This window comes from Colobus angolensis, unplaced genomic scaffold (genome assembly GCF_000951035.1).
Source record: "Colobus angolensis palliatus isolate OR3802 unplaced genomic scaffold, Cang.pa_1.0 Scaffold310, whole genome shotgun sequence".
NCBI classification, from domain to species: Eukaryota; Metazoa; Chordata; class Mammalia; order Primates; family Cercopithecidae; genus Colobus; species Colobus angolensis.
The window spans coordinates 2936293-2962994 of record NW_012116378.1 but is presented as its reverse complement, the minus strand read 5'-3'; the positions used below and the strand labels follow the sequence as shown (position 1 = coordinate 2962994).

Here is a 26702-nt window from a genome sequence, read left to right as displayed (position 1 = left end):
CTGGCAGCATCAGATACAGTAGTTATTCTAGAAATTGGATGGGGACAACAGAGCCATGTGTATAGGGTAGTTCATGTGCCTGGGGTCGTGTGGTACTATTGTAACTGAATGAAGAGGTCAAGGCTTCCCTCTAACCTCCTTAGGTAGATGTCTCCTTCCTGTGTCTGCTCATTGGAGGAATGGGAAAGTGTGTGTGTGTGAGAGAGAGAGAGAGAGAGAGAGAGAGAGCATGTGTGCGTGTGTGTGTGTGTATGTGAGCATTGTGGGGGCAGAAAATCCTGTTACATTTGCTGTATTTTAAACTTCCATTTCTAATCTTTCAGTTCTGAGCAGCGTGAATAGGCAGATAAACAAATGTTTGCTATAGCCTCAAACATTCATGCCAGAACATTTTTTTCCCTCCTTCCACACAAGTAAATTAAGAGAACAGTGCTCTGTTGTATAATTTGAAGATGGCTATTTGCGTTGGATTGCATTTCTTAAGCATGTTTATGTTATTTGAGGAGCAGGAGACTGGCTGGCCTGGCCGCCCCCGGAGGAGGCGCTTGTGGGGAAGCTTTGAAGCTGGAGCAGGAAGGAGTGAAATGACACAGTCTGATGATGATCACGGTAATGCAGGCCTTGCAGCCTGGCGACATTCTTCAAAGGCAACTAACTGCAAGACTGCCCTCTTCCCCTCCCTTCTCAGACATCTCCAAGACCCTGCCAGCCGCCAGATGAAACCAATCTTCCTAGAGCCTCATGTGGTGGTCTCAGGCATCGCTTGGGAGTGCCTTAGAAATTCGGAGTCTCAAATGCAGTCTTGGGCCACACCCCAGCTCTCCAGGATCAGAATCTGCCGTTTAATAAGACCCTAAGGGATGCATGGCTCATCCAGGCCGGAGTCAGATCTCATCGGAGGCCGCACGTTGGCAGCACCTGGGGAGCTTTTAAAAATGCTGATGCCAGGGCGCTGCCCCAGGGAGCCCAGTTTAATGACTCTGGGCGGGTGCTGCTCCTTGGGCTTTCTGAATGCTCCCGCGTGGTTTTGCTGCGCACCCTGGGCTGGGAATCGTGGGGCTCCCTGGCAGTACCTTTCTGGAATTCTTCTTCCCCAGCCTCCCAGGCACGTGACTGCTTAATCTCCTCCCTGTGTGGCTCTTTCTCTGTCCTCTGCCCCTGGCTCCCCGATTTCTGAAGTCAGCCCAGTCTCTTTTCTTTCTTTGTTACCTCCTCGCCATTCTCCAAAGTGCCTCTGCGGGGCGGGAGCTTGTGAGAAATTCGAGCCTCAGCCTTGCCCCAGACCTGCTGAATCAGCACCTGCAGTTTAACCAGAAGCCCAGGGGATGCGCATGTGTATTGTCATATGAGAAGCACTGGTCTAGGTGACGTAAGCTGGGAAAGAAACCCAGGCAATCTGCTGGAATGTAGGGAGCCTGAGCTCAGGAACTGGAAGGCGTCTGTCTGGGTCTCTGGCTTGTTTGTTCTCTAGCTGTCTCAACCTGCCACTGTGGTCATTTGGCGCTAGATCATTCTTCTCTGTGGGGACTGTCCTGTGCATTTAGGACGTTGAGCAGCATCTCTGGCCTCTACCCACTTCATGCCATAGCAATCCCCCTCCCCAGAGGTGACAACCAAGAATGTCTCCAGGCATTGTCAAGCGTTCCCTGGGGGAAGAATGGTCTCCAGGGGACACTTTGGTGTCTGCCTCTGGCCTCATTCCCTCCCACCATAGACCCTTGGTAGGGTTGGTGGCTCCAAGTTAGCCACTGCCCTGGAAAGAGAGACTTCCTTTCTCCTCCTCGTCCATTTGTGCGGCCCTGCATGGGTCCCATGCTCATCCCCATAGCCAGTCATTGTGCCTGGTAGTTGGAGCACTGTCATTGGCCAGATTGGGTTGTGTGCCACACCCGGGACCAGGGGCCAGCTTTGTTAGCAATTGAAGAAGACTGGGCGAGTTCTGAGGGAGGCACAAATGGCTACTTTGGACCACTGTAGCACCCCTTTACGGACCCAAGTCCTCTGCTGAGCTTTCACCCAATAACAAGCTCATTTAGCAAATATCTGTTGTGTGGCAATTAACAGCTGGGCCCTGTTCCAGGTCAGGCATTTTATAAACAATCTTCAGGACCATCATAGGAGGGTGGTCTTGTTAGCCCATTTTACAGGTGAGCAGACTGCAGCTCAGCAGGGCTGGTGACACGCATGGCAACCTGCGGAGCCCAGTTGCTCCCTAATTCCCCCCACCCTGTGCCCTGCTGTCAGCCCTTCCTTTCTGTCACCCCCTTGAGTTCTTCCTACCCTCCAGGCTGCCCTACACTGCCATATAGCTGAACAAATTGTAAAAGGAACACCGTGTCATCATGCCTCTGCTCAAGTCAGGAAAGACTGTTGCTGCTGTCATCTTTTGTCCCCTGCCCAGTCCCCTCTCCTCCCTGCCCCTCAAAATACTCTCCTGACTTCTATTGTGTTTACATTTCTACTTTTCTTTGTAGATTTACCAATGAATTCTGGTTCCTGAGCTTTGTAATTTACTTCTGCCCGTTTTTGCACATGATGTAAACGGGATCACACAGCGTATTTGGATGCATCCGGATTCTTTTGCTCTGCATTCTGTGTTTAAGAGTTACTCATTGCAAGCATACCTTGGGAAGTGCTTGAGTCAAAGGGTAGGTAGATGAGAAGCCATTGAAGGTGACAGAGGAACGGCTATGGGTCAGAGAGGGAATTACCTTGGCATTACTTGGGCAGAGCTGGAGCGGTGGGCTGGGCAGTTAGGAGGTTGTGGTGACCTGGGTAGGAGCTCCAGCTAAGGGTCTGAAGGCCACAGGGAGGATGGCAGGTGAGGACTGGTAGGCTTGGGAGAGTTGTACTGCCTTCTCTTTCTGACGAGATAGGAGTTACAGGTTGGAGGAGATGGAAAAAGGGGGAAACATTCCTCACACAGGCTTGTTGGACCAGCAGGAGCTGAACCAGCAGTCATCTTGGGCTGCAGTGAAATCCCCTCTGAGACTAGGGGCCCCCAGCACCAAGGAGCTGGCAGCCAGCAGCCAGCAGCCACTGAGCCCAGCACCTCTCATAATCCACAAGGTTGGAAGAAAAGCAACTCGGTAAAGGCTGCTCGTGATGAGTCCTTGGAGCTCCTGGAAAATCTGTAAGAAATGAAGATTTCGAGATGTTTATTTTTAGCTGCCATCTGACCATGGCCTGTCTCTGAACTTGATGTTCTTGGGCCCTCTCCTCTGGCTGTGTGTTCTAGAATTTCTCTTGTGTTCTATGCTTTTCATGGTGTCATGTGAACACTACAGGTAATTGTGATGGTCTTGAACATTTTGTTAGTGCTATGGTATGATCATATTTTTATTCATGAGCCAGGGCACCTGGAATCTTGAAACGTTCAGATCACTAATTACTTGGAGAAACTTTTCTGATTGTAGGATCTCACAGAAACCCCTCTCTGTCTCTCCCTGCCCCCACCCCGTGTGTGTGTGTCTAATAGGAACTCATTTTTATTTTCCCAAAGCTTTAAGGTTGAGATGTTGACAGTGACATCCTTTAGTTGCATTGTTGGGTTTCTGGAAACTCATTCCTTCCCTTAAATAATCCTAAGGGGAATGACTGTGTACACTTATCTTTATATTATACTTGTCCCCATGGGTCACAATGATTTATTTGCTGGGTTTTGTTGGGAGGTGAGGGCTGCAAATGTGCTGGTAGCTCTGGTGACTCAGACAGCAGCCTGGCAGGTAGCAGATGCCCAATAAACACCCATGGTGCAAAGCAGGGGCCGGCAAAGTACAGCCTGCAGGCCAGATCCAGCCTGTTCCTGTTTTTGTAAATAAAGTGTTATTGGCAGGCAACCACATCCCTTCATTTCCATATTGTCTGTGGCTGCTCTGCTCTACAATGGCACAGTCCAGTAATCGCAATGGAGACTATATGGCCTGCAAAGCTGAAAAGATTTCCCATCTGGCCCTTTCTGGGAAAGATTTGCAAACCCCTATCAGTTAAGTTACTGTGAGGAAACAGGAAGGAGCAAGGGGCAGGAACAGCTTGTGGGAGAGGCTCATGGGAGCCAGAGGTGGTTTTAGGAGCAGTTTCTACCCTGCCCACGCTGGCAGGGGACCCTGCCGGGACTCGCCCCTAGGGTGGCCTTCCTTGCTGGTTGGAGACTTTTAATCTTTTAATCTGAGTTATGACTTTCCGTTCCATCTGTCCAAGTCATCTGGGGATTAGGTAATAGAGCAAGTTGGCAAATAATCTGACATGGTCTGATTCGGGAGGGGAATACTGGCATAAACATTGGCAGGTTCTGTGGCACCTGGCCACTGCCGGGCAGAGGACAGAGGGAACAGGTGGAAGGACTTCAACCACATTGTTTTTTGGGTGGTGTAAATACTGATGGCAGCACGAAGCGTAATGGCTCCAAATGGGAAATCAGCCAGGTGTCAGCCGCAGTAGAATGGATAACTACATTGGGGCTGATTCCTCAGTCAAATACTGTGGAACAGGAGTCGGCCAAGTTCGTGATCCTGTGGGCCAACTCCAGCTCACCGCCTGCTTTCGAACAGCTTATGAGCTAAGAACGATTTTTGCATTTTTATATGGATGAGAAAAAGCCAAAAAAAAAAATATTTTGCAACACACGAAGATGATATAGAATTCATATTTCAGTGTCTGTGAATAAAGTTTTATTGAAACATAGCACCAGGCATTAATGTGTCTATGGTCTCTGGCTGCTTTCCAATGACAACGGTGGAGGTGAGTAGTCTCGACAGAGACTACATGGCCTCGAAAGCTTCAAATATTTACTCCCTGGCCCTTAACAGAAAAAGTTTGATGGCCCCTGTTACAGGGCGAAAAGAATGAACAGATAGTTACACTGAACAACATGGGTAGATTTTGCAACATAATATAGAATGAAAGAAGCTGGAAAAAAAGATTTCATTTCTTTAAAGTTCAGAAGCAGGCAACAGTAATCTATAGTGTGAGGGTCGGGATAGTGGTTACCCTTAGGGGTGGGTCAGGGACTAGCGGGGGCTTGAAGTGGTGTCTAGGGGCTGGTCATGTTTCGTCCCTTGATCTGAGCACTCCATACATGGGTGAGTTCCCTTTGTGAAAATGTGTGGAGTTGTTCATTTATGATTTTTGCATTTTACGAATAGATATTTACTTCAATACAAAGCTTACTCAAGAAAAGTGATTTCAGTCTGGCAGCTCCTCAGAAGGTTAAACAGAGTTCCCATCTGACCCAGCAATCCACTCCTGGGCATATACCCAAGAGAAATGAAAACATATGTCCATGCAAAGACTTGTACACAGATGTTCCTAACAGCCTTGTTCATAATAGCCCAAAAGTAGAAACAACCCAAATGGCCGTCAGCTGATGAGTGGATAAACAAAATGTGATACAGCCACACAATGGAATCTTATTCAGCAATAAATAAAAAGGGGTGAAGCACTGATACGCACCACAGCCTGGATGAACCTTGAAAGCATTATGCTTGGTGGAAGAAGCCAGATGCAAGAGGCTACATACTGCATGATTCCACTTATATGAAGTGTCCAGAATAGGCAAACCCATAGGATGGAAAGTACGTTAGTGGCTACCTAGGCTGGGAGAAGGAAGTGATTGCTAATGGGTAGGGGGTCACTTTTAGGGGGATGAAAATGTTCTGGAATTGGATAGTGGTGATGATTGGATAGCCTTGTGAATTTCCTGAAAACCACTGAATTGTACACTTTAAAAGAGTACATTTTATGGTATGTGAATTACCTCTTTAAAAATACTGTAAGAAAAAAAATGCTGTAAGAGATTGCTGCTACAGACCTGTGTGTATCTGTACACGTCAGTAGGAAAAGGTCTCAAGGTGACAGGCACCTCGTCCATTCTTCCTGCTACTCCTCCCAATGCAGATATCTTGAAAGTTGACAGACAGGGGGAATGCCTGACTTCCTCCAGGTAATCCAGACCCTTCCCCTAGATCCAAGCCAGTTGAGTAGCACAGAGCAGTTTCTAGAATGTAGCTGCCATGGGCATGTTAATTTTACTACTTTTGTTTACTAAAACTGTAGTTCTCAGAAAAACAGGGTAAACTAAAATATCCTAGATAACTTGCTTCCTGGACTTTTCCTGTGATTATACCTGACTTCACCCCCATTTTCCTGATGTCTATTTTCCTTTGGTCTGATGGGAGAGAAATGGGAATCTTTTTAGTAGCCACTGGGGCCCATTTTCATAGCTGAGCCTGGGCTCTCCACTCCTTGCTTTTTCCTCCAAGACTTCATTGCTTCACAGCCAAAGAAATGGAGCAGTAAAAAACAAACACACGAACAAAAAACAACAAAAACAAAACAAAACAAAACAAATTTAAAAAGACTTCACTGCTTACCTGTAGGTTGCTTTTTATGTATAGTTCTTAATCTCTTCTGAATTGAACTTCTTGGTCCCCACTTCTAGGTGTTAAGGGCCATAATGGTTGCAAATATTGTGATAACTTTTGAGAGGATCCCTTTTGAGGGTGTGAGATGACCACCCAGAGGATCTCAAAGTTTTCATTTTGCTGACACTGAAGAGTATATTTCTTAGGATTTTCTGCTCTGTAATGACAGATAATCACAGCTGGCAGTGAAGATAACTCTGAACTTTCTGTAAAGTCCCAGGCCTAAACATTATCTGCGGCAGAGACAAATAGTTTTAATTAATGACAAAATGTTTGCTTGTCCCTGCGAGGGCGAAAGGGGCTGGTGCTAAGTTTCATTCCCTGTGCCACGTACTGGGGTGAAGGGGCAGGGGAGGGAGCATCCCAGGGTCCTGGCTTTCAAGAGAGGGGCAGTGAGGGTCAGCTGTGGTCACACACCCAGACTTGGGAGTCATACAAGTCTTTTGGTTAGTGGTCTTGCCACTTTTAATAGAGGTATTTCAGATTTGAAAGAAAACAGTCTAAACAGTCTCCTCAAAATAAATGCTTTGAGGAGGTTTTAGGAAAAGGTATTTCAAATGTCAGACATAGATTCATGTTTTAGTGGCCTCACTGATTCTTGGTAAGTGGAAGCCCACAGAAAATCCCCCAGAAACTCAGTTGGACCACCACAATCTCCCTGAGCAGAACTGGAGTCCATCGGGTCCCCTCTATCAGCTACAGACAGCAGAGGAGTGAGCAGATCGAAATGAGGTGACATGCAGGGGGGTAAGGAAGGGATGTTTCCATGAAACATGATTTTCATTTTAACAAACATTTATGAAGCACTAACCACATGCCAGGCACAAATTGCTTTACAAATGTCAGCTCATTCCGTCTTCTTCACAGCACCCTGAGGCAGGTAGTGCTGCAATTCCTACTTCATAGATGGGGGAGACTGAGGCACAGTAAGAAAGGTCCAGCAACTTGCGTAAGGTCACACGGGTAGTAAGCGGCAGACGTGGTATCTGAACCCACACAGTGCCGTTCTGGAGTCTGTGTTTTAACCAGTGTGCATGTGATGCTGCCTCTCTTGTGGTGAACATCTGAATATAAAGGGACAAAGTAAAATATTGAAGATCCAAGTATCTCATACTGCCATTTTGTTTTAAAATAAATCTACGAAGAAAACATACCAACAGGTTCTGGGAGTTATCAAGGGCATGATGACAGGTAATCCTTATTTTTTTCTTGATACTTTTCTGTATTTGTCAAGAAGTTTTGTAAGTTGGGTGGTTGGTTGTGTGTTTTTAAAAAGTAGCCACAATAATACCTCTGATTTCTGAATGCTCATCTAGAACTTTGCCATTTCCCCATCAAGAGGTGGAGTCTACTTCCTCTCCCCTTAAGCCTGGGTGGGATTTTGTGACTGCCTCAATGAAGAGCAAGTGACAAAAGGGATGGTACCTGACTTCTGAGGCTGGGCCACGCAAGGTGATACCGCTTCTGCATGGTCTCTCTCTCTTAACACACTTGCTTTGGGGCCCAGAGCCTCAGGATAAGAAATACTGCCACCCGGCCGGGCACAATGGCTCACGCCTGTAATCTTAGCACTTTGGGATGCCAAGGCAGGCGGATCACCTGAGGTCGGGAGTTCGAGACCAGCCTGACCAGAGATTAAGAACTATACATAAAAAGCAACCTACAGGTAGTAGAGACATGGAAAACCCCGTCTCTACTAAAAATACAAAATTAGCTGGGCGGGGTGGCGCATGCCTGTAATCCCAGCTACTTGGGAGACTGAGGCAGGAGAATAACTTGAACCCGGGAGGCAGAGGTTGCGGTGAGCCGAGATCACGCCGTTGCACTCCAGCCTGGGCAACAAGAGTGAAACTCCATCTCAAAAAATAAAAAATGAAGAAAGAAAGAAAGAAAGAAAAGAAAGGAAATACTGCCATCCAAAGTCACAGCTGAAGAGACCACATGGGGATGCCACATGGAAAGAGAGAGAGGCCTGGGAACCCCAGCTGTTTTAGTCTCCAGCTGCTGAGTCTCTTTGCCCAGGCACCAGATGTGTGAGTGAACAAGCCTTCAGATGATGCCAGCCCCAACCCCTGTCTGACTAAGACCTTGTGAAAGACCCTGGGTGAGGATGGTCTTGCTGAGTCCAATGAGACCCCAGTACCATGATAGATAAAGATATGATGGGCTGCGTGCATTGGCTCACACCTGTAATCCCAGCATTTTGGGAGGTTGAGGTAGGAAGATTGTTTGAGCCCAGGAGTTTGAGACCAGCCTGAGCAACATAGCGAGACCCTGTCTTTACAAATAATAAAAAAAATTAGCTGGTGTAGTGGCATGCATCTGTGGTCCCATCTACTCAAGAGGCTGAGGCAGGAGGATGGCTTGAGTCTGGGAAGTTGAGGCTGTGTTGAGCTGTGATTGCGCCACTGCACTCTACCCTGGGTGACAGAGTGAGACCCTGAAAAAAAAAAAAAAAAAAGAAAGAAAGAAGGAAGGAAAGAAGGAAGAAAGAAAAGAAAAGAGAAAAGAAAGAAAAGAAAGAATCCTTTGGGATGGCTAAAGAGGATGCTCCAACTATGTCTGGGGAAATTAATGCAAGTTCCACGGATAGGGTGAAACAAAACAGGGTTCTGCAATGTGAATAGGAGCTTTCAAGGCAGAGGAGAAGGTTCAGGGTAGAAGAGAAAAGCACATTCAAAGATACGGGTTTCTGCCTGACATTTTTGGTCAAACATGGATAACCATGATTCACCTAGGGTGGCATTTTTATATTCAGCCAAGCCTTGATTCTACTTAGAATCTGTCCTTCTAGATCTAGATCTGGGTGATTTCCTGCTTTCTTTCATCTTCTAGAACCTGTTGTATTATTGCTAACACCCAACCATAAAAAGTCCAGGTTTCCTTTGAGTGTTAAAGATCCCTGTTCTGAGGGCGAGCTGACCCATGCAGAGTCGCTTTTAACATCAGAGCTGTAAATGACATCATTAATACTATTGTATTAATACATGCTTGTCTTCGTTGAGTCCTGAGTGAAGTGAGTTTTACTGGACAGGATCTGCTGTTGAAGAACTTGAGCCTGACTTCTTGGGGTCTTCATGCTTGGAGACCAAACCTACTGACACTTTATTGCCTTTAGGCATTGGTTACAAGATATAGGTGTCCTGCATTCCTTCCACAGTCCCTTTGGAGGGAAATAATGGTTGTGTAGGAGAGATGTTCTCTTGTCAAGCAGGATACCTGCAGCCTGAACTGGGGCAAATTCTACTCCACCCTCTCACTATTGGTACTGTCATCTATGGCTGCTCCAGTCCTCCCCAGAGTTGGTCTGCATTGCCCCAGCTAACCTGACCTGTCTTCCTTTCTCTCCCTCAGAGCTCAAGTTCATTCTACCTATTAACCCATTATTATCATGCTGCTGATTAACAACTCCTTCAAAGGACTCAATGGCTTAAAAGCAACAACCATTCACTATTTTCACAAATCTACAGGTTGGCTGCATGGTTGGATTGGGCTGAAGTTGGCTGATCTTGGCTGGACTGACACATAAATCTGTGGTCGGCTGGACCTAGATGATTTCTTTTGTTTTCCCTTTGAGATGGAGTCTTGCTCTGTCGCCCATGCTGGAGTGCGGTGGTGTAATCTTGGCTCACTGTAACGTCCACCTCCCAGGTCGAGTGATTCTCCTGCCTCAGCCTGCTGAGTAGCTGGGACTACAGGCACCTGCCACCACGCCTGGCTAATTTTTGTATTTTTAGTGGCGACAGGGTTTCACCATGTTGGCCAGGCTGGTCTTGAACTCCTGACCTCAGGTGACCCACCTGCCTTGGCCTCCCAAAGTGCTGGGATTACAGGCGCCAGCCACTGTGCCTGGCCCCTAGATGATCTTTTAACCCCAACCTCACAATAGACACCACCACCTCCTTCTGAGTCCCCAGGGAAGTCCTCTGAGGCTCTGCAGATCAGAGCCTGTTTATTTTCCTCAGGACCACTACATGTTCCATCAAAGTTTAAAGATATGATTCTTCTCTACAGTGACTTTTTGTTTCAGGTGTTATTGCCTGAAGTAGTTGTTTGACTAGAGATGTAGTTAAATTTTAGGTAGCATCAACTCCTTTTGAATAGACTGTCCAAGTCCCTGCGATTCTATCTGCTGGCTGGGTTTTTCTGACAAGCACTCTCTTGGAGGGTCAACAGCCTGTCGTCTTGTTTTTCCCATCAGAGATTTTCTTTACCACATATATTAGAAGGTTATTTTCATCTTGTTTATGTATAAATGAGAATGAAATCTTTGCTTTCTAATTTTATTCTCTTCCTAATATCATTGGTTGCTACTGACTTATGCAATGTGATTCTTCCCTGGGCACTCATCAGGGGGTATTGTTTTCAACTTGGCATGGCTCAAACCTCAAACTTTTAAAGTTTTAAAGCAGCCGAGTTGCACTGATGATCAATAAATCAATCACTGTGACCACTTTATTGCTTGTAAGGTGATTACCCTATTTTGCCCATAGTGACTCTTCAATTTGATTAAAATGCAGTTTCATCGGGTCGTGGTTGAGTCCTCCAGATATATAAATACATGAGAGAAGCCTGTACTCAAATGTTTTATAACCACCCTTCAAATGTTTAACCATCTATTCCAGCACTTTTGTGGTCCTCATCCTATAATTCAAATTTCCATGCTCTTTGCCAAAGTAATTCTTATTTAGTGCATATTCCAACCTCTTGTCTCTGTAAGAGTTTATTCTTTTCTCTGCTAACTGGTGGTGAGCCTTGGTCCCACTGCAAAGCATTTTCTGCAGCTGAAATGAGCTCCTGTGCAATCTGTAGATCAGGCTCTGATGGTGGGAGAATATGGGAGATGATGTTGGTTCACTCGCGATTGTTTTCCAGGTGAGAGGAGCTGGAATAGTGGGAGTGGAATTATTATCTTGGACAGGAAAGGAAGACACATTCACCTGTGCTACTGCCCTGGCCGCAGGAGCCCTTTTGACTGCATTTTAAGACATTAAAAATGAGCATCTGTCCTGGAGCTTCCTGTCCAGGGCAGTGTGCCACCAGCTTCTCATGGCTCCTGGCTCGTGGCAGGTTGTCCCACCTCCCTTGTCCAGCTCCAGGGTGGCCCCACTCACACAGAGGGCTCCTGCCATCTGCAGATTGCCTGGGCTCCCACCAGCTCATTAAAGTCTTGCCAGCATTTTCACTGTGCCATTGGAGTACACTTTGAATATCCATGATGACATTCACATAGGCTGCCTGCCTGAGTGGTCCACTTTGTCTCCCATGGGAACCAATTCTTGGTTTGATTACCATTATTTTCATTTAAACCCTATTTGCCCCTCCAGCCCTGTCATATGGACACCTTGCTTTTGCAGAATGTGAGGTTTTCTAGGAATGTATATAATTGAACCTCATTTGCAGATTCCATATTTGCAAATTTGCCTACTGGCTAAAATGTATGTGTAGCCCCCAGATCAATACTCATGGAGCTTTCGAGGTTGTTCATAGATATGTGTGTGTGTAGAGCGACAAAAAGTGTCAGCAGTGCCCGTTCCTCGCTGAGGTCTGAGAGGGTGATGCTCTGCCTTACTGCTTCCACTCTCCTCCTGTCAACAAGGGTCCTTTTCGTGTTCCATTTAGTGCCATGTTTTTCACAGTTTTGTGCTTTTTTTGTTGGTAATTTTGCGTTTAAAATGGCCCTGCAATGCAGTGCTGGGAAGCTGTCTGGTGTTCCTGAGCGTAAGAGGGCTGTGACATGTTTTATGGAGAAGCCTCGTTCAGGCATGAGTGATAATGTTGCTGGCTGTGAGGTCAATGTTAATAACTCAACAATATCTATTAAATAGAGTGTCTTTAAACAGAGTACATAAACAAGGTACAGCTTGATTGTTTGATGAAAATGTGACCAAAGATTTTGCAGGAACCTAACCGTGTATTATCTTGGGAACAGTAGTAGTATTCAGTAATTCAGTGTTTGAGGTGACATTATGGAGCATAACCTCCACAAATGATGGGAATTGACTGTGTGTATATTTCATTACAGCACAGATGCCTGTGCTGAAAAAATTTTTCTTATATAAGAAAATAGGGTACATGGACTATTCTTCTGTCATGTCCGTGGCATGTCCTGCTCACATCTTTAATGACTGGTTTTCTTGCCCAGGTGTAATTAGCATGGTCAATGCGGGAGCGATGAGTGGCTCTGGAAACCTGATGGATTTCCTCGATGAGCCGTTCCCTGACGTGGGGACATATGAGGACTTCCACACCATCGACTGGCTAAGGGAAAAGTCACGGGACACTGACAGACACAGGAAGGTAAGTGGCATTCTGAAAGGACACACTGCAAATGGCTAAGCCATGCTTTCATTCAAAAGTTACTGAGCTGCAGCTTAGGTCCACGTGTGTGTCATGTGCTGGGTTGGGGTCTAAAGAGGAAAAGAGCCAGTGGGAGGAGCAAATATATTCGCAGATCATTGTACTAGCAGGAGCTTTGGGCAGGACGATGTGTCATATGGAGGGAATGTGGTGTGGAGGAGAGGCAGGGGACTTTGCAGGTGCCATTTCTGGACTCTGTTTCTCATCCATGAAGATGGAAGCAATTATGCCTGAAGAGGAAATGAGATTATGTGTATATGAAAGCACATATGACAGTGCCTGGTGTCTAGTTGGCAATCAGTATATATTTTAATGAACCACAATGGTTATCTGTCAAGTGCTGTGGGATCATTTAGGTTCGGTTAGGGAAGGGTTTTTCAGCAAGGGTAACATTTCAGTTCGGTCTTGGATGACTAAGATTTTGCTAGGCAGAGAAAGGGCAAGAATTCTCAACATCAGGAATGCCCCCCTTTTTTAAGTCTTAAAGAATGTGGTGTATCTGGGCAATTCAGGGAGCTCCGAGGATCTGGTTGACTATTCCTGCAGGGGGAGGGATAGGGATGAGTGTGGAAATGGAGGCAGCAGGGCCATGTGGGGGAACGGCCATGCTGGCGGTGGAGAGGAGTTTGTATTTCATGCTGAAAGCCACAGAAGATAATAAAGATACACTGCAAAGGGAGAAACAGGAAGCTTGGAAATGAGTTCAGGAGACTGAAGGCAGTGATGTGCAGGTGGAGAGAGGGGATCAGGATTGAGAGGTATTCTGAGGCGCCACGGACAGGATTCAGGGGAAGTACTGGGTCCAGGAGGGGAGTGGGGTCACAGAACACCAGGCTGTGGCCTGAAGAGGATGATGCCTTTGAGGCCTAGAGGAAGCAAGGGGGGACTGGCAGACTGCTGGGGAGGCCAGTGAGTTCTGTGTAGATGCGTTGGTTTGAGCTGTGCTACAGACGGGTGATCGCAGGTGGCGAGAACTCTGTGGTTCAGGGGTGAAGGAAGGGCCAGGGGAAGAATGATGTCCCTGTGTGCAAGTGGAGGCTGAAGCTTTAGAAGCAGCCACAGTGGCCTGGGTGTGCAGAGAGAAAAGGGAGGAGGCGGTGCCCAGAGTTACCAGGTCCAGGGGAGGCAGATGGAGAGCCCGTGACAAGAGGGGAGCCCGCCAAGAGCAGTCTCCTGTGAATGGAGAGGGTGTTGTGTAGGGGCCTGCTCACAAGGTCACCCTCTATGGAGAGGTCAGGTAGGAGGCAAGCCAGCGGCATGGGGCCTGGCGGTGAGGGGAGAGCTGTTTCAGATGAGGGTGAGGAGTGACATGGACAGTGTGACCTCACGAGGGCTGGCACGAAAGGAGGAGGGGAATGTGTAGGGAGCCAGACTCAGTCATGAGGATGTTGCAGCCTGTTGGCTCTAGAGTGCAAGAATGTGAGGTCGAGGCAGCCTTCCCTTTAGAGCACAACTCAGCAGACTGTGGCCCATGGGCCAAAGCCAGCTGGCACCTCGTTTTGTAAATAAAGTTTTATTGGAACTCAGCAATGCCCATCCATTTCTGTATTTTTATGGCTCCTTTTGTGCTATAGTGGCAGGGTTGAGGAGTTGCAACAGAGACCATTTGGCCCACAGAGCCCAAAATATTTACTCTCTTGTCCTTTACAGAAAACATTTGCCCACCGTTGCTCTAAAAGGCTGTGAGGGAATGATGATCTCAGAGGAGCATATGATTCTGTTAGCACAGGGAGGTGTGTATAGCTACGTTCATCTGCTATGGCAAACGTGATCTGTACCAGCTAATTCTAAGTTCATGCTGCTAAAATTTAACCTTGAAAACAAAAGGAGGAGATGAACCCTGTGTTGAAGAGGCTTTTTAATGAAACTTAGCAATGTAAGTTAAGATAGTAACGCATATTCAGAATGGAGACACCGAACCAACGTCCCCCTTCAGCATGGCTTTTAAATGATCAAAGATCAAATCACATTTAGTATGTTTTTTAATTAAGGGAATTCTTTGTGTGTGTGCTCAAATTCTTTGGAGACTATTGTGGCATCTTTATAGCTCTATGAACTAGAAAGCTCATCTTACCATTGCGGCATGTAACTGAAAGAATCACGTCAGTAGGAATTTAGCTGCTTGATGACATTCATTTTATTTTCTTAATTACCCTGTTTCCTGAGGAAATAGTTTCAAGGAAAAAAGCATGAATTTGAAAATGCATTCAGATCAGCTACTGTATCTGCTTTGTTCTAGATCACCAGCAAGAGCAAGGAGTCCATATGGGAGTTCATCAAGAGTCTGCTGGATGCCTGGTCAGGATGGGTGGTGATGCTGCTCATTGGCCTGCTGGCGGGTACGTGGATGGGCATATGGCACTCCCGTGGGAAGCTGCAGAGGCCGAAACCTCAAAACACGAACCCTCTGGGAGATTTGGAATATGGCATGTGTTGCTTTTACCCCCGTGGGAGGGATGTATTACTTGAAATATCTAAGGGCAAAATGCATGACTGTATATTTAACCTAAAATCCATCATCAATAAGGCATGCCCAAGGCATGAGCTCAGGTACAGACATCTGGAGAGCTGTGATGATAGAGCTGGTGGCCTTTCCACACAGAGCACAGTTTTCTTACTATACTGGATTTGACTGAAAACACACATTTTTTTGGAAATGGTCTTGTTCCGTTTCCCAGGCTGGAGGGCAGTGGCATGATGCCAGTTCACTGCAGCCTCCGCCTGCCAGGATTGAGCGATCCTCCCACCTCAGCCTCCTGAGTAGCCAGGACCACAGGCATACGCCACTATACTCAGCTAATTTTTGTTATTTTTTCATCGAGATGGGGTCTCACTATGTTGCTCAGGCTGGTCTCAAACTCCTGGGCTCAAGTCATCCTCCTGCCTCAGCCAAAGTGTTGGGATTACAGGTGTGAGCCACTGAGCCCAGCCAAGCACGCATTTTATATTTGGTTGTTCTCGATTATGTAGATGGCAACAAAATCAGGGACTGTATTATCTTCAATAACAAAACGTCATATGAGATTGCCTTTTGCTACTACTGGTAGGCTCTGGGATGAACTGGAAACATCCTGCAACAGTCAGCACCACGCTAGATACCCATGGGAGCTGAGGCAGGCCCAGGGGCCTCCATCAACCTGACCCTCGGGGACTCTGCATCTTTCCTTTTTAGAATCCCAACACCATGTTTGTGAGCAGTAGATGTTTCCAGAGTAAATGGATGTTATCTGGAGGGGAAACCCATCTTTTTAATATCAAATGCACCAGCCCTTCCTGGAAGTTGTTTCCTAAAACTTATGTCCTTTTAGGAGATTGTGAAGGTTAATGTCTAAGAATAAAATATTTGGCACGATGAAGAGGTTTCCTTAATAAAAATCCCCTGCATATAACAACATAATAGTTATGGTTAGAAAACAGATCAGGGAATTGACTATAACACAGGCAGAATATATGTAGTAAGTGGTCTAAGAAGGACAGAACACGAATGGGGCACAGATAAGTTTTGTGATTCCAGGGGCTTTCAGTTTCCAGGTGATCTTGGTTTATTCCCTAGATCATCGTGGGAGGGGCTTGGTTTCCAGGGAAGGGCTCTACCTTCCTCACCTGCCTCAGCATCCCATAAAGAGCTAAGAGGAATGCTCGGAGGGGGAGCCCTTTCCTACTAGTCACGGATGCTGTCTGTCCATTTCTCCAAGCCTGTCTTTCCTTTCCCAGTGGCATTTCCCGTCATGTACTGGCAGCAGCCAGGGCAGGAAATTAGACTTCACTGTCACAAGGTATCGGACGACCAATTTTGCCTGACTACTTCTGTGAAAGCCTTTGAAGGTGGGCCAGGTGGGAGTTTGCTATGAATTTTGATGTCCTTATTTAGAGTAGATTGATAAAACCTTACAGTGTGTCATTTTTCTTGACTCGTAGGAAGGAGAAATAAATAGGGTAAATGAAGAAACTCAGAATAGGAATAAATGTTCTGATAATGGCACAGCTTAGATTTATTGACTGACTTAGGAGCCCAATTGGGCTGACTTTAATCTGATTTTGAGCAGCTGGCTTTATTATCCACTTGATTTCCATCAGCTCTTTCACGAGGGGGAATTAAAAACAGTATGCTGCTGCACGGGCTTCACTTCAACAGTATCTCTGGAGAGGACCTCTGGCTTGAATACAGCCTGCCCCGCCCCTCCATGATTGCAACGTGCAGCCAGGGATGAGCACCGCTGGCCAAAGGAGAGCCCGTGGGCACATCAGCCAGGGAATACATGGGAGGGTGAGAATGGGGTGATGCTGAAAATGAAGGGGCTACAGGGTTCTTTTGATTTGGATGCACTTTGAAGGGACAGCCAGAGAGCCATGTCCCACTCACTTCCCCCTTCCTCGCTGGACTAACAGTGGAGAGGACCCGGGGTTTCACTGCCTGGCTGGCTGCCCCCTCACTGGCTACTGTCTTCGGACTCCCCTCATGGGTAGGCCCGCGGCATCTCCGCAGATGCTTATCAGAAGTCACCGCTAGGTGTCACTGTTGGACCACGAAAGAAAGCTGAGGCCTGCTGAAGCGCAGTCAGCACCAGAATCAGCAAGGAAGATTGGGTGTGCAGTTAGAGGGGTTGTGAATGAATGAATAATGATGAAACTTGGGGTGTTCATCGCGTTTGCTCCTGGATATCTGCACAGGACCCTCCCATCTTCTTCACCTTCTTCAAATACTGCACAATGTCACTTATATGTGGAGTCTAAAAAAAAAACCAATGTCATAGAAACAGAGTACAAAGGTGGCTCCTAGAGGGAGGGGTGGGGACAGGAGGGGAAAAGAGAGGTTGATCAGAGAGTTTAAGTTTCAGTTAGACTGGAGGAATAAGCTTTAGTGAGCTGTCGCATTGCATGGTGACCACAGTTAATAATCATGTATATTTCAAAACTGCTGAAAGAGTAGACTTTCATAATCTCACCACAAAAATAAACTAGGGAGGTGATTTGGTTGGTGCGAAGGTAATTGTGGTTTTTGTCATTAAAATAACGGCATGATCGAATCTTTAATTAGCTCGATCAAGTCTTTCTATAATGTATACATAGATCAAAACATGACATTGATATACACAATTATTATGTGTCAGTTTTAAAAAGTTAAAAAATCAAGATAATGAGCCCTCTGCCTTTGTTTTATGGAAAAACGAAGAACTATGGATAGTTCTAAATTTGACATTACCGGACCCTGTGGAAAGACCTCATGAAATACTAAATATTATGGTTCTGGCGTGCTGTTGCTAGGGGGCAGTGTTTACTTAGCTGACTCTGCAAACTAGCATTAAGCGGAACCAAGCTTGCATCCAGGATTTCATGATCTGGAGAAAATACTTTGAGCATGTAGGATTTCTTTTCACTGGGTTTCAGTTTCCAACTTTAAATCAGGAAATAGTTTTCACAATTTCACAAGGTATATGTACTTCAAAACATCATGTTGTACGTGATTAAAACATACAATGTTATGTGTCCATTTTAAAATGAAGTATATGTACTTCAAAACATGTTGCACACGATTAAAACATACAATGTTATGTGTCCATTTTAAAATGAAAGAATAAATCAGGAAATAGCTAATGATATCTCTAACTTAATGAGACTAATTATATATATATTTTATATTTGGAATCAAGCATTTCATTATTGAATTGCATGTTTAAAAATTTCAAACCTGTCTGATATTTAAAATTTAAAAAACAATAAAATTACATCCCTCCCTCTCTAAGCCTCACCCCCCTCACCTGCTGTATGAGTGTATATATGTATGTATGTAAAGCCTTATTGAAATATAACTCACATACCATACAATTCACCCATTTAAAGTATACAATTCAGTGGTTTTTAATGTATCACAGAGTTGTACAACCATCACCATGGCCAATTTTAGAATAATTTTATCATCCCCAAAAGAACAATTATACCCTTTAGCTATCAAGTGCCTGCTCCCCAACCATCCTCCTTCCAGCCCTAAGTCCACTGTTAACCTGCTTTCTATCTCTATGGATTTGCCTATTCTGGGCATTTCATATAAATGGAATCATACAATATGTGGTCTTTGTGATTAACTTCTTCCACTCAGCATAATATGTTCAAAGTTTGTCCATGTTGTAGCATGTGTCTGTACTGTATTCCTTTTCACTGCCAAGTACAATTCCATTGTATGGATAGATCACGTGTTGTTTATCCACTTACCCATTGATGGATATTTGAGTTGTTTCTACTTTGTGGCTATTTTGAATAATGCTGCTATGAACATTTTTATACAAGTGTTTGTGTGCATGGATGTTTTCATTTCTCTTGCATATATGCCTAGGAATAGAATTGGTTGGTCAAATGGTAACTCTGTGTTTAACTTTTTGAGGAACCGTGAGACTGTTTTCCGAGGCATTGTACCTTTGTAGTGCACTATATTTTCTCTCTAGTACTTACCACCTTTTTGGTTTTTTTGAGACATGGTCTGGTTCTGGCACGATCATGGTTCATTACAAACCGGGCTTGAGCAATCCACCTGCCTCAGACTCCTGAGTAGCTGGGACTATAGGTGCGTGCCACCATATCTGGTTAATTTGTGTGTGTGTGGGTTTTTTTTTTTTGTTTTTTTTGTTTGTTTGTTTGTTTGTTTTTTGTAGAGATAGGATCTTGTCATGCTGTTCAGGCTGGTCCTGAACTCCTGGCCTCAAATGATTTGTCCACCTTGTCCTTCCAAAGTGCTGGGACTACTGGCATAAGCCACTGCACCTGGCCCTTATACCTTTTAACAGAGCCTTTAATATACTTATTTTGTCCAGTGTCCTGTCCCAGGTACAGTTCCACAAAGGCAGGGACTTGGGTTTACTCTTTTCACTGCCGTATTCCCAAGATATGGACGAGTAACTGGCATGTAGTAGGTACATGTTCAATAACTATCCCTTGAATGAATGAATGGACCTGAGTTTTCTGATCTTTTCATTCATTTATTTATTGCAATCTTTTATTTAACATGGATATATAGTGCCAACTATGCACCTGACATGGATATAACAACGGACAAGACAGATAGGGTCCTTGACCACTTAGAGTGGACACAGGGTCTGGATGCCAGGCATGACCCCCACTGTGGTATGAAAACCAGACAATGAAACCTTTTTAACCCACCACTTATAGACTAGTGGAAGTACACACACACACACACGCATGCACACATGCACACACACACACAGAGAAATAGAGAGCTAATTGTGATATCAGCATGTGAGAGGTGTGGTGACGAGGAAGGACAGGCAGCCACAGGAATGCCAGGGAAGTACACCTAACCCAGACTTAGGAAGTCAGGAAAGACTTCCCAAAGGAGGTGATATAAATGCTGGAATCTGGATGGTAAGTAGGAATCTGACGGACGGGAGGGGAGGGCAGTGCTTGCTGAGATGGTGCAGAGAGGAGAGCACAGCACATTCCAGAAACATGGAGTGGGCAGGGTGTGGGGAGTTAGTGAGGGAAAGAGATGAAGCTGGAGAGATCTGAGGGGCCAGCTGTCAGGGTGGGTGACCTGTTGAGGATTTCGGTGTTCTCCCAAGAATAATGGGTAACCATGGCAGGGCTTTCCATAGGGGAGTGGCATGGGTCAGTCTGGCATTTGGAAAGCCTGTTGACCACAGTGTGGAGAAGCCATGAATGGGGCAGGACTGAGGCCAGAGACCAGAGAGGAGGCTCCTGCAGCAGTCCAGCCAGCAATGACTTCAACACGGTGATCTGAAAGACAGCCGGAGTGGGGATGGGGTAAGTGCAGTGATTCAAGAGAGATTTCAGAGGTGGAGCTGCTGGGATATGGGGATTGCCTGGAAGGGGGTTGCTTTCCCAGTTTTCTAGTTTGCACAGTAGTGTGCCTGGATGGTGGGTTCCTCTCCCAGCTGGGACAAAGCTGAGGCTGGGAGGAGGATGCTTCAGTTCAGTGTTGGATGGCGGTGGGTTGAAGTGGAGATACCTAGTAGACTCAAGAAGGCAAATAGACTTGTGTTCTTTAACAATGCTCATTCATTGGCTTTGACTGCCTAGGGCTCTGCTACAAAGATTTGGGAAGGTAAGTCCGCAAGTGTGTGTCACGATTAGTGATGTCTGTCATGGGTGTGTCAAAAGAATTGTGAAGGGGAATCCAATAGAATGTGCTATTATTGATTGGTGATGTTTGCTGTGGGCATTGGAAGCTGACGGCTGGGCTATGTAGTGATTGGCTCCGTAATAGGCAGTGGGCTCTATGTGCTTGGAAAAGCATAGCTTGAGATGTACATTTTTACCTAATGGTAAATAGAAGGATGTGAATAAGGTTGCCAGGGTTGAGAGCATAGTGTAAAAAGAGAAAAGGGTTTAGGGTGAAGCTTTGAGGAAATGGCCTTTTAGAAGTTGGGTGGAGGAGTCAGAAAGATCCTAGGAGGCAGAACAAACCAGAGAGCGAGGAGGAAAGCAGGAGAGCATGATGTGGAAGCCAAGGTAAGAGGTGTTTCTGGAAGGGTGGAGTGGTTAGCAGAGTCAGATGATGCTGAGAGCTCTGGAACTGGAATCAGCAAACTTTTTCTGCAAGGGGCCAGAGAGCCAATATTTTCAGGTTTGTGGCCCATGTGGTTTCTGTCTCAGCTCTTCAGTTCTGCCACTGTAGCATGAAGGCAGCCACAGAGTGCATGTACTTGAATGGTGTGGCTGTGCTCCAATAAAACTTTATTTACAAAAACAGGCTGTGGTCCAGATTTGGCCTGTGGGCTGTAGTTTGTGGATCCTGTTCTAGAGGAATGAGCTAAGGCCATTGCCTTAGCTGCCTGCATGGGAATCTCCTCATAGATTGAGGGGATGGACTGGGCCAAGGGAAGGAAAGAGATTGGATGGTGACTAGAGGGGAAAGTGGAACCAGGGAGGGTTTTTTTTTTTTTTTTTTTAATGTTTAAATGCTGATGGCAAGGAGAGGAAGAGGTTGAAGATACAGGAGAAAGAAAGAGGGAATGGGAAGAATGAGGCCCCAAGGAGAAAGGAGATGTAGAGCTGAGGTGGGCGGCATCTGATGCAACACTAGGAGAAGAGAAGGGAGGGGTGAGCGCTGATGCCAGGTGTGGATGCTTTTGGTGAGGATGTGGATGCAGAACCGATCCTGTATTAACGATGCAGTGAAAAGGCTGAAAAATGAAGATGCTTGAAAGCATTCTCTGCCTTTGTGAGAGATGAGAATGCATTATTCTGGAAAGAGACCCAAGGCCGCCTTTTGTTATCCATTCAACTGCACGTTCTATTTTCTCCCATTTCTATTGGCTTTTAAAGTATTTAGTTTTATAGACCCTTAATTCTTTATAATTTAAATAACGTGGAGAGTTTTAATAAACAGGATTTTCCTGAGTTTGGTTCTCATTTGGTGGCAAAACCTTACTCATTCATGATGTGAGGCCATCGTAGTTGTTATGAGTCCATTTTGTCGGAATTATCATGTTTCCCTGAGAAATATTAATGTGCGTGATTCTAGGATCCTGCCCCAGAAGCCACTAAGGGAGTTCTGTCTTTTACGGTATAAATACCCAATGTCAAAAACTTGGAAAGGGAAGAATTGCGGAAGTTGCTTGTCTCTCTCTCCTACCCAATTTAAGCTACTGAGCCCTTTGTTTTTCTCATTGGGCTTGTGCTGCCTTGCCCATACCATAAATGTTCAAGTGCTGCAAGGTTAATGAAAGAAGCTTCCTATGTAAGTGACAGCCCCATTGCAAGTTTATTGCCTGCTCTGGAATCTCAGCCATCATTGCTGATGTGCCCCTGCCTGGCCGCCGTGTTGTACCTGGTCTCATTCTTGTTGCATCATGGGGCGATTCCTCTTTGTGGCTCGTGTTCTTCCAGGCACCTTGGCTGGGGTCATCGATCTCGCCGTGGACTGGATGACGGACCTGAAGGAGGGGGTCTGCCTGTCTGCTTTCTGGTATAGCCATGAGCAGTGTTGCTGGACTTCTAATGAGACCACTTTTGAGGACAGAGACAAATGTCCCCTGTGGCAGAAATGGTCGGAGCTGCTGGTGAATCAGTCAGAGGTGGGTATTTGGGCAGGGTCCTGGCTGGGGACCCCTGCCATTCCACACGTGCTTGGGAATGCTGCTGGGAGATTTGTGAATGTCTGTGATTTCACCTTCAGGTGCCTGCTCTGAAGTTCTTGGCTTAACACTAGGATGACTGGCTTTTTCTAGCTCTAATGCTACCACTCAAACTTCACTTGTAAAACCCTTCCCCACTGTTTCATGTGCACAATGCATATATATATATGCATTATATATTAAAGTATATATACTTTAAGCCTCATATTTGGCTTTATTTTGTTATATTTGGCTTATTTTTTCTTACCGAAAGTGGTTTGCTGATCATGCTGAAGAAATAAGGCTGACTTTTATATCTTCTAATTGAGAAGAGCGTAGCTTTTTAAGTTATCCTTTGAAAAAAACAGCTTTAGTGAGAAATTCACAGTTCATATTGTTCACCCATTTAAAGTGTATGATTTAATGCTTGTAGTATATTCAGATTTGCAGCCATTACCACAATCTAATTTTAGAAATTTTCGTCATCCTTTCCAAAACTCTGTCTCCATTAGCAGTCAGTCCCATGTCCCCCAACCTGCCAGCTCTGAGCAACCACTAATCTACCTTTTGTCTCTCTAGATTTGCCTCTTCTGGACGTTTCATGTAAATGAAATCGTACAATGTGTGGACTTTGTGTCTGGCTTCTTCCACCTAGCATCATGTTTCCAGGTTTCTTCCTATTGTAGCATGAACCATTACTTTCATTCTTTTTTTATGGCCGAATAATATTCTGTTGTATGAATGGACCACATTTTATTTGTCCATTTGTTGGTTGCTTTTGCTTTTTGGCTATGATGAGTGATGTTGCTACGAACATTTCTGTACAGGTTTTTGTAGAGACATATGTTTCATTTCTCTCGAGTACATATCTGAGAGTGGAGTTGCTGGGTCAGATGGTTACTGTATGTTTAGCCTTTGGAGCAGCTGCCAGACTGTTTTCCAAAGTGGCTGTACCATTTTACATTCCCACCAGCAGTGTATGAGACTTCCAATTTGTCCACCTTCCTGTCAACACTTGCTATTATATGTTTTTGATTATAGCCATCCTAGTGGTTATGAAGTGGCATCTCATTGTGCTTTCAGTCATCTTCTATTGCATTTTATGACCACATTATAAAGGATGTTCTGGGCCTTCTGTAAAGAGAATGCCCTAGGCACAGGAGATAATAGTGGTGAGCCACAGACCCATAGCATTTAGTGCTTCGGATCTTTATTAAAATCTTAGTTCAGGAAAGAGTTAACTTCTAACCCATTTCAGTGGTTACCACCATGACTATGGGTTATTGAAGGATCAGAAAGCCATGTGAGGGGGAACCAGGTTGCCAAGCTTCACATCAGGGGTAATGTGAGGATCTCTCAAGCTAGAACTAATCTTGCAAGATACATGTAATCTATTTATGGATCTCCTCCCTTCCCCACCTTTTTTTTTTTTTTTTTGCCTGACTGACTTACCACAGCTGAAGACATTTGGAATTCACTTTGCCATTTTTACGAAACCTCTTTCTCAGTGGAATTGAAAATTAATTCCTTCAAATCTCAGAAGTAGACAGGGATCTTGAAATCTCACACGTTCTCAGTGCTCTCCATTACTTCCAAAAAGAAATTCTCTACTTGGGTTGATGGGAGCAGGCAGACAGAATTGGCTGTGTGCCACATTTTTATTCTTCTCTCCTACTTGCAATGTGTGTTTTGGGGAAATACGGCCATCCATCTTTTCAACTGTTTTTAAGATTTATACTTTGATTCAAAGAATTACCTTTAGTAAGAGTGAGAGTTATTTTTAGCCTCCCAAAAAATATATATTTGAGTGGGTGAAAGGTATTTCTTAGTCCGATTTCTTACCACATAGGGTGTGAATAGATGTGCTCGTAAAGGCCAGAGTGGTCTCCTGGAACGTGTTTTTGCATTTAATAGGCACACATGTGGCTGTCCATGGCCTGACGTGTAGGTGACCTCTCTTTCCTGCCCCCCTTACTTAAGTAATCCAGATGGTGGCACGAAGCTGAGGGCTAGAGAGTGTGGTCTGTACCTAGCAGACCAGGCCCTTCATGCATAGGACCCCAGACTGTGTGTTTTGTGTTTGGTTCAGAAAACTTTCTCCATACATCAGATAATTTGGAATAAATTGTTCAATGAATTATTCTGAAAGTGATCATGTTTTTCTTCTCTGATAGTGCCTGTCAAACGTTGGTGTGCGTAGAACCTCCCGGAGGGCTTGTTAAAACACATTTATCTGGGCCCCAGCCGGCTGGTGTCTGGTTCAGCAGTTCTGGGGTGAGGCCTGAGAGTCTGCATGTCTCATAAGCTGCTGATGTGGCTGGACCACGGACCCCACCTTGAGTAGCAGTATTCTAAAATACAGGCCTGACCCGTATTCATTGGCAGTGCGGGTGCTTGCTGTGGTTGGGTGTGGCCTTAATGAAAGCTAAGAGAGACCAAGCCACCACAGACAAGAAAAAACTAATCTGCCAGGGTCTTGGAGGCAGGATTTTCCGCGTCACACCTTTGATTAACTCTATGCAAGTGGTGATTAAAACTAAGCATCATCCACAGTTTCCATTACTGCTAAGCCTTCCCCCTGTAGAAGGCGCGTGTAAACAGCTCCCAGAGAAACACCTGCTGCTCTGTTTGTGTGTGCTGACTGTAGCAATAGCAACAGCTGATAAACCTACGCTGGCCTTTTGGTTTATACAGGATGGGGACCAAACCTGCCCAATCCCGTCAAAGCTCTTGTTGTGAAGACAGATGAGGAGGGGCTGAGTCTGTTGCTCAGGTCAGCTGTGGCTAATGTTTCCTTTTTTGTTTTGTGTCTGTTGTCTAGGGTGCCAGTGCTTACATTCTGAATTACTTAATGTACATCCTGTGGGCGCTGCTGTTTGCATTTTTGGCTGTCTCCCTGGTGCGTGTATTTGCACCATATGCCTGTGGCTCTGGCATACCAGAGGTGAGTCCTGGCTGAATTTTTTTTGTACCAATAATACGAATAGCAAATTCTTCTGTAGCACTGTCGTGCCAAGCACAGTTCCAAGCATTTTACTTCTACTAACTCATTAAGCTTCACAATAAGACTATGAGATAAGTACTATTATTCTGCATTTGATAGTTGACGAAACTAAAGCACAGAGAGGTTAAGTAACTTGCCCCAGGTAACCAAGCTGGTAAGCTGTGAGTTGAACCCAGCGTTCTGACTTTAGGATTTATACACTATCTTCAAGATTTCTGTGCTATTTCTTCTCAGATGATAAAAGCCTTGTCTTTGTAAACCAGGCATAACTCTTAAAGCCTGTGGAATCAGAGTTCATTAACCACACACATAAACGTGCTGTACTAACTCATCAGTGTGTCTGTGATGTAATGTGAGAGACAATAGCGGAGGTTTGTTGCTGTGAAAGTTCACTGATGATGAAACCTCTCTTGCCACATTTTGCTCTTCTGGTGGCAAGCTAATAGCAATCTTTTAAAAACCTGAATGCCGCCTTAGTACATGCACTGTGAACGTACCCCCGTGAATTTAGAGTTTTTATAAATAGTTTTCAGCGCTTTCATGTAACCAAAGTATGAGGAAAGTGACCTCACTGATTAAGGGAGTGCCTGAGACCAAACTTGAAACCTATGAGGACCTAATGGGCAGAATCATGATAATTGAGCTGATTCCCGAAAAGCCCAGATGGTGGAAATTTTAGCCAGAAGTAATTTTATTTTATTTTATTTTATTTATTTATTTATTTTTTGAGACGGAGTCTCGCTTTGTCGCCCAGGCTGGAGTGCAGTGGCCAGACTTCAGCTCACTGCAAGCTCCGCCTCCCGGGTTTACGCCATTCTCCTGCCTCAG

General features: G+C 45.3%; 1 protein-coding gene across 2 annotated transcripts in view; it reads left to right on the top strand.

Annotated features, from left to right (window-relative positions):
- Window positions 1–26702, top strand: part of CLCN4 (chloride channel, voltage-sensitive 4) — an 80729-nt gene that overhangs the window by 14690 nt on the left and 39337 nt on the right. Inside the window, exons 3-6 of one of the 2 annotated variants that reach the window (XM_011950900.1) lie at window positions 12568–12722; window positions 15022–15121; window positions 22644–22831; window positions 25692–25814. In XM_011950900.1, the coding sequence (XP_011806290.1) occupies window positions 12579–12722; window positions 15022–15121; window positions 22644–22831; window positions 25692–25814 (555 nt within the window). In that variant the 5' untranslated portion in view covers window positions 12568–12578. The remainder of the gene's footprint in view (window positions 1–12567; window positions 12723–15021; window positions 15122–22643; window positions 22832–25691; window positions 25815–26702) is intronic. The other variant, XM_011950901.1, reaches the window with a different exon arrangement.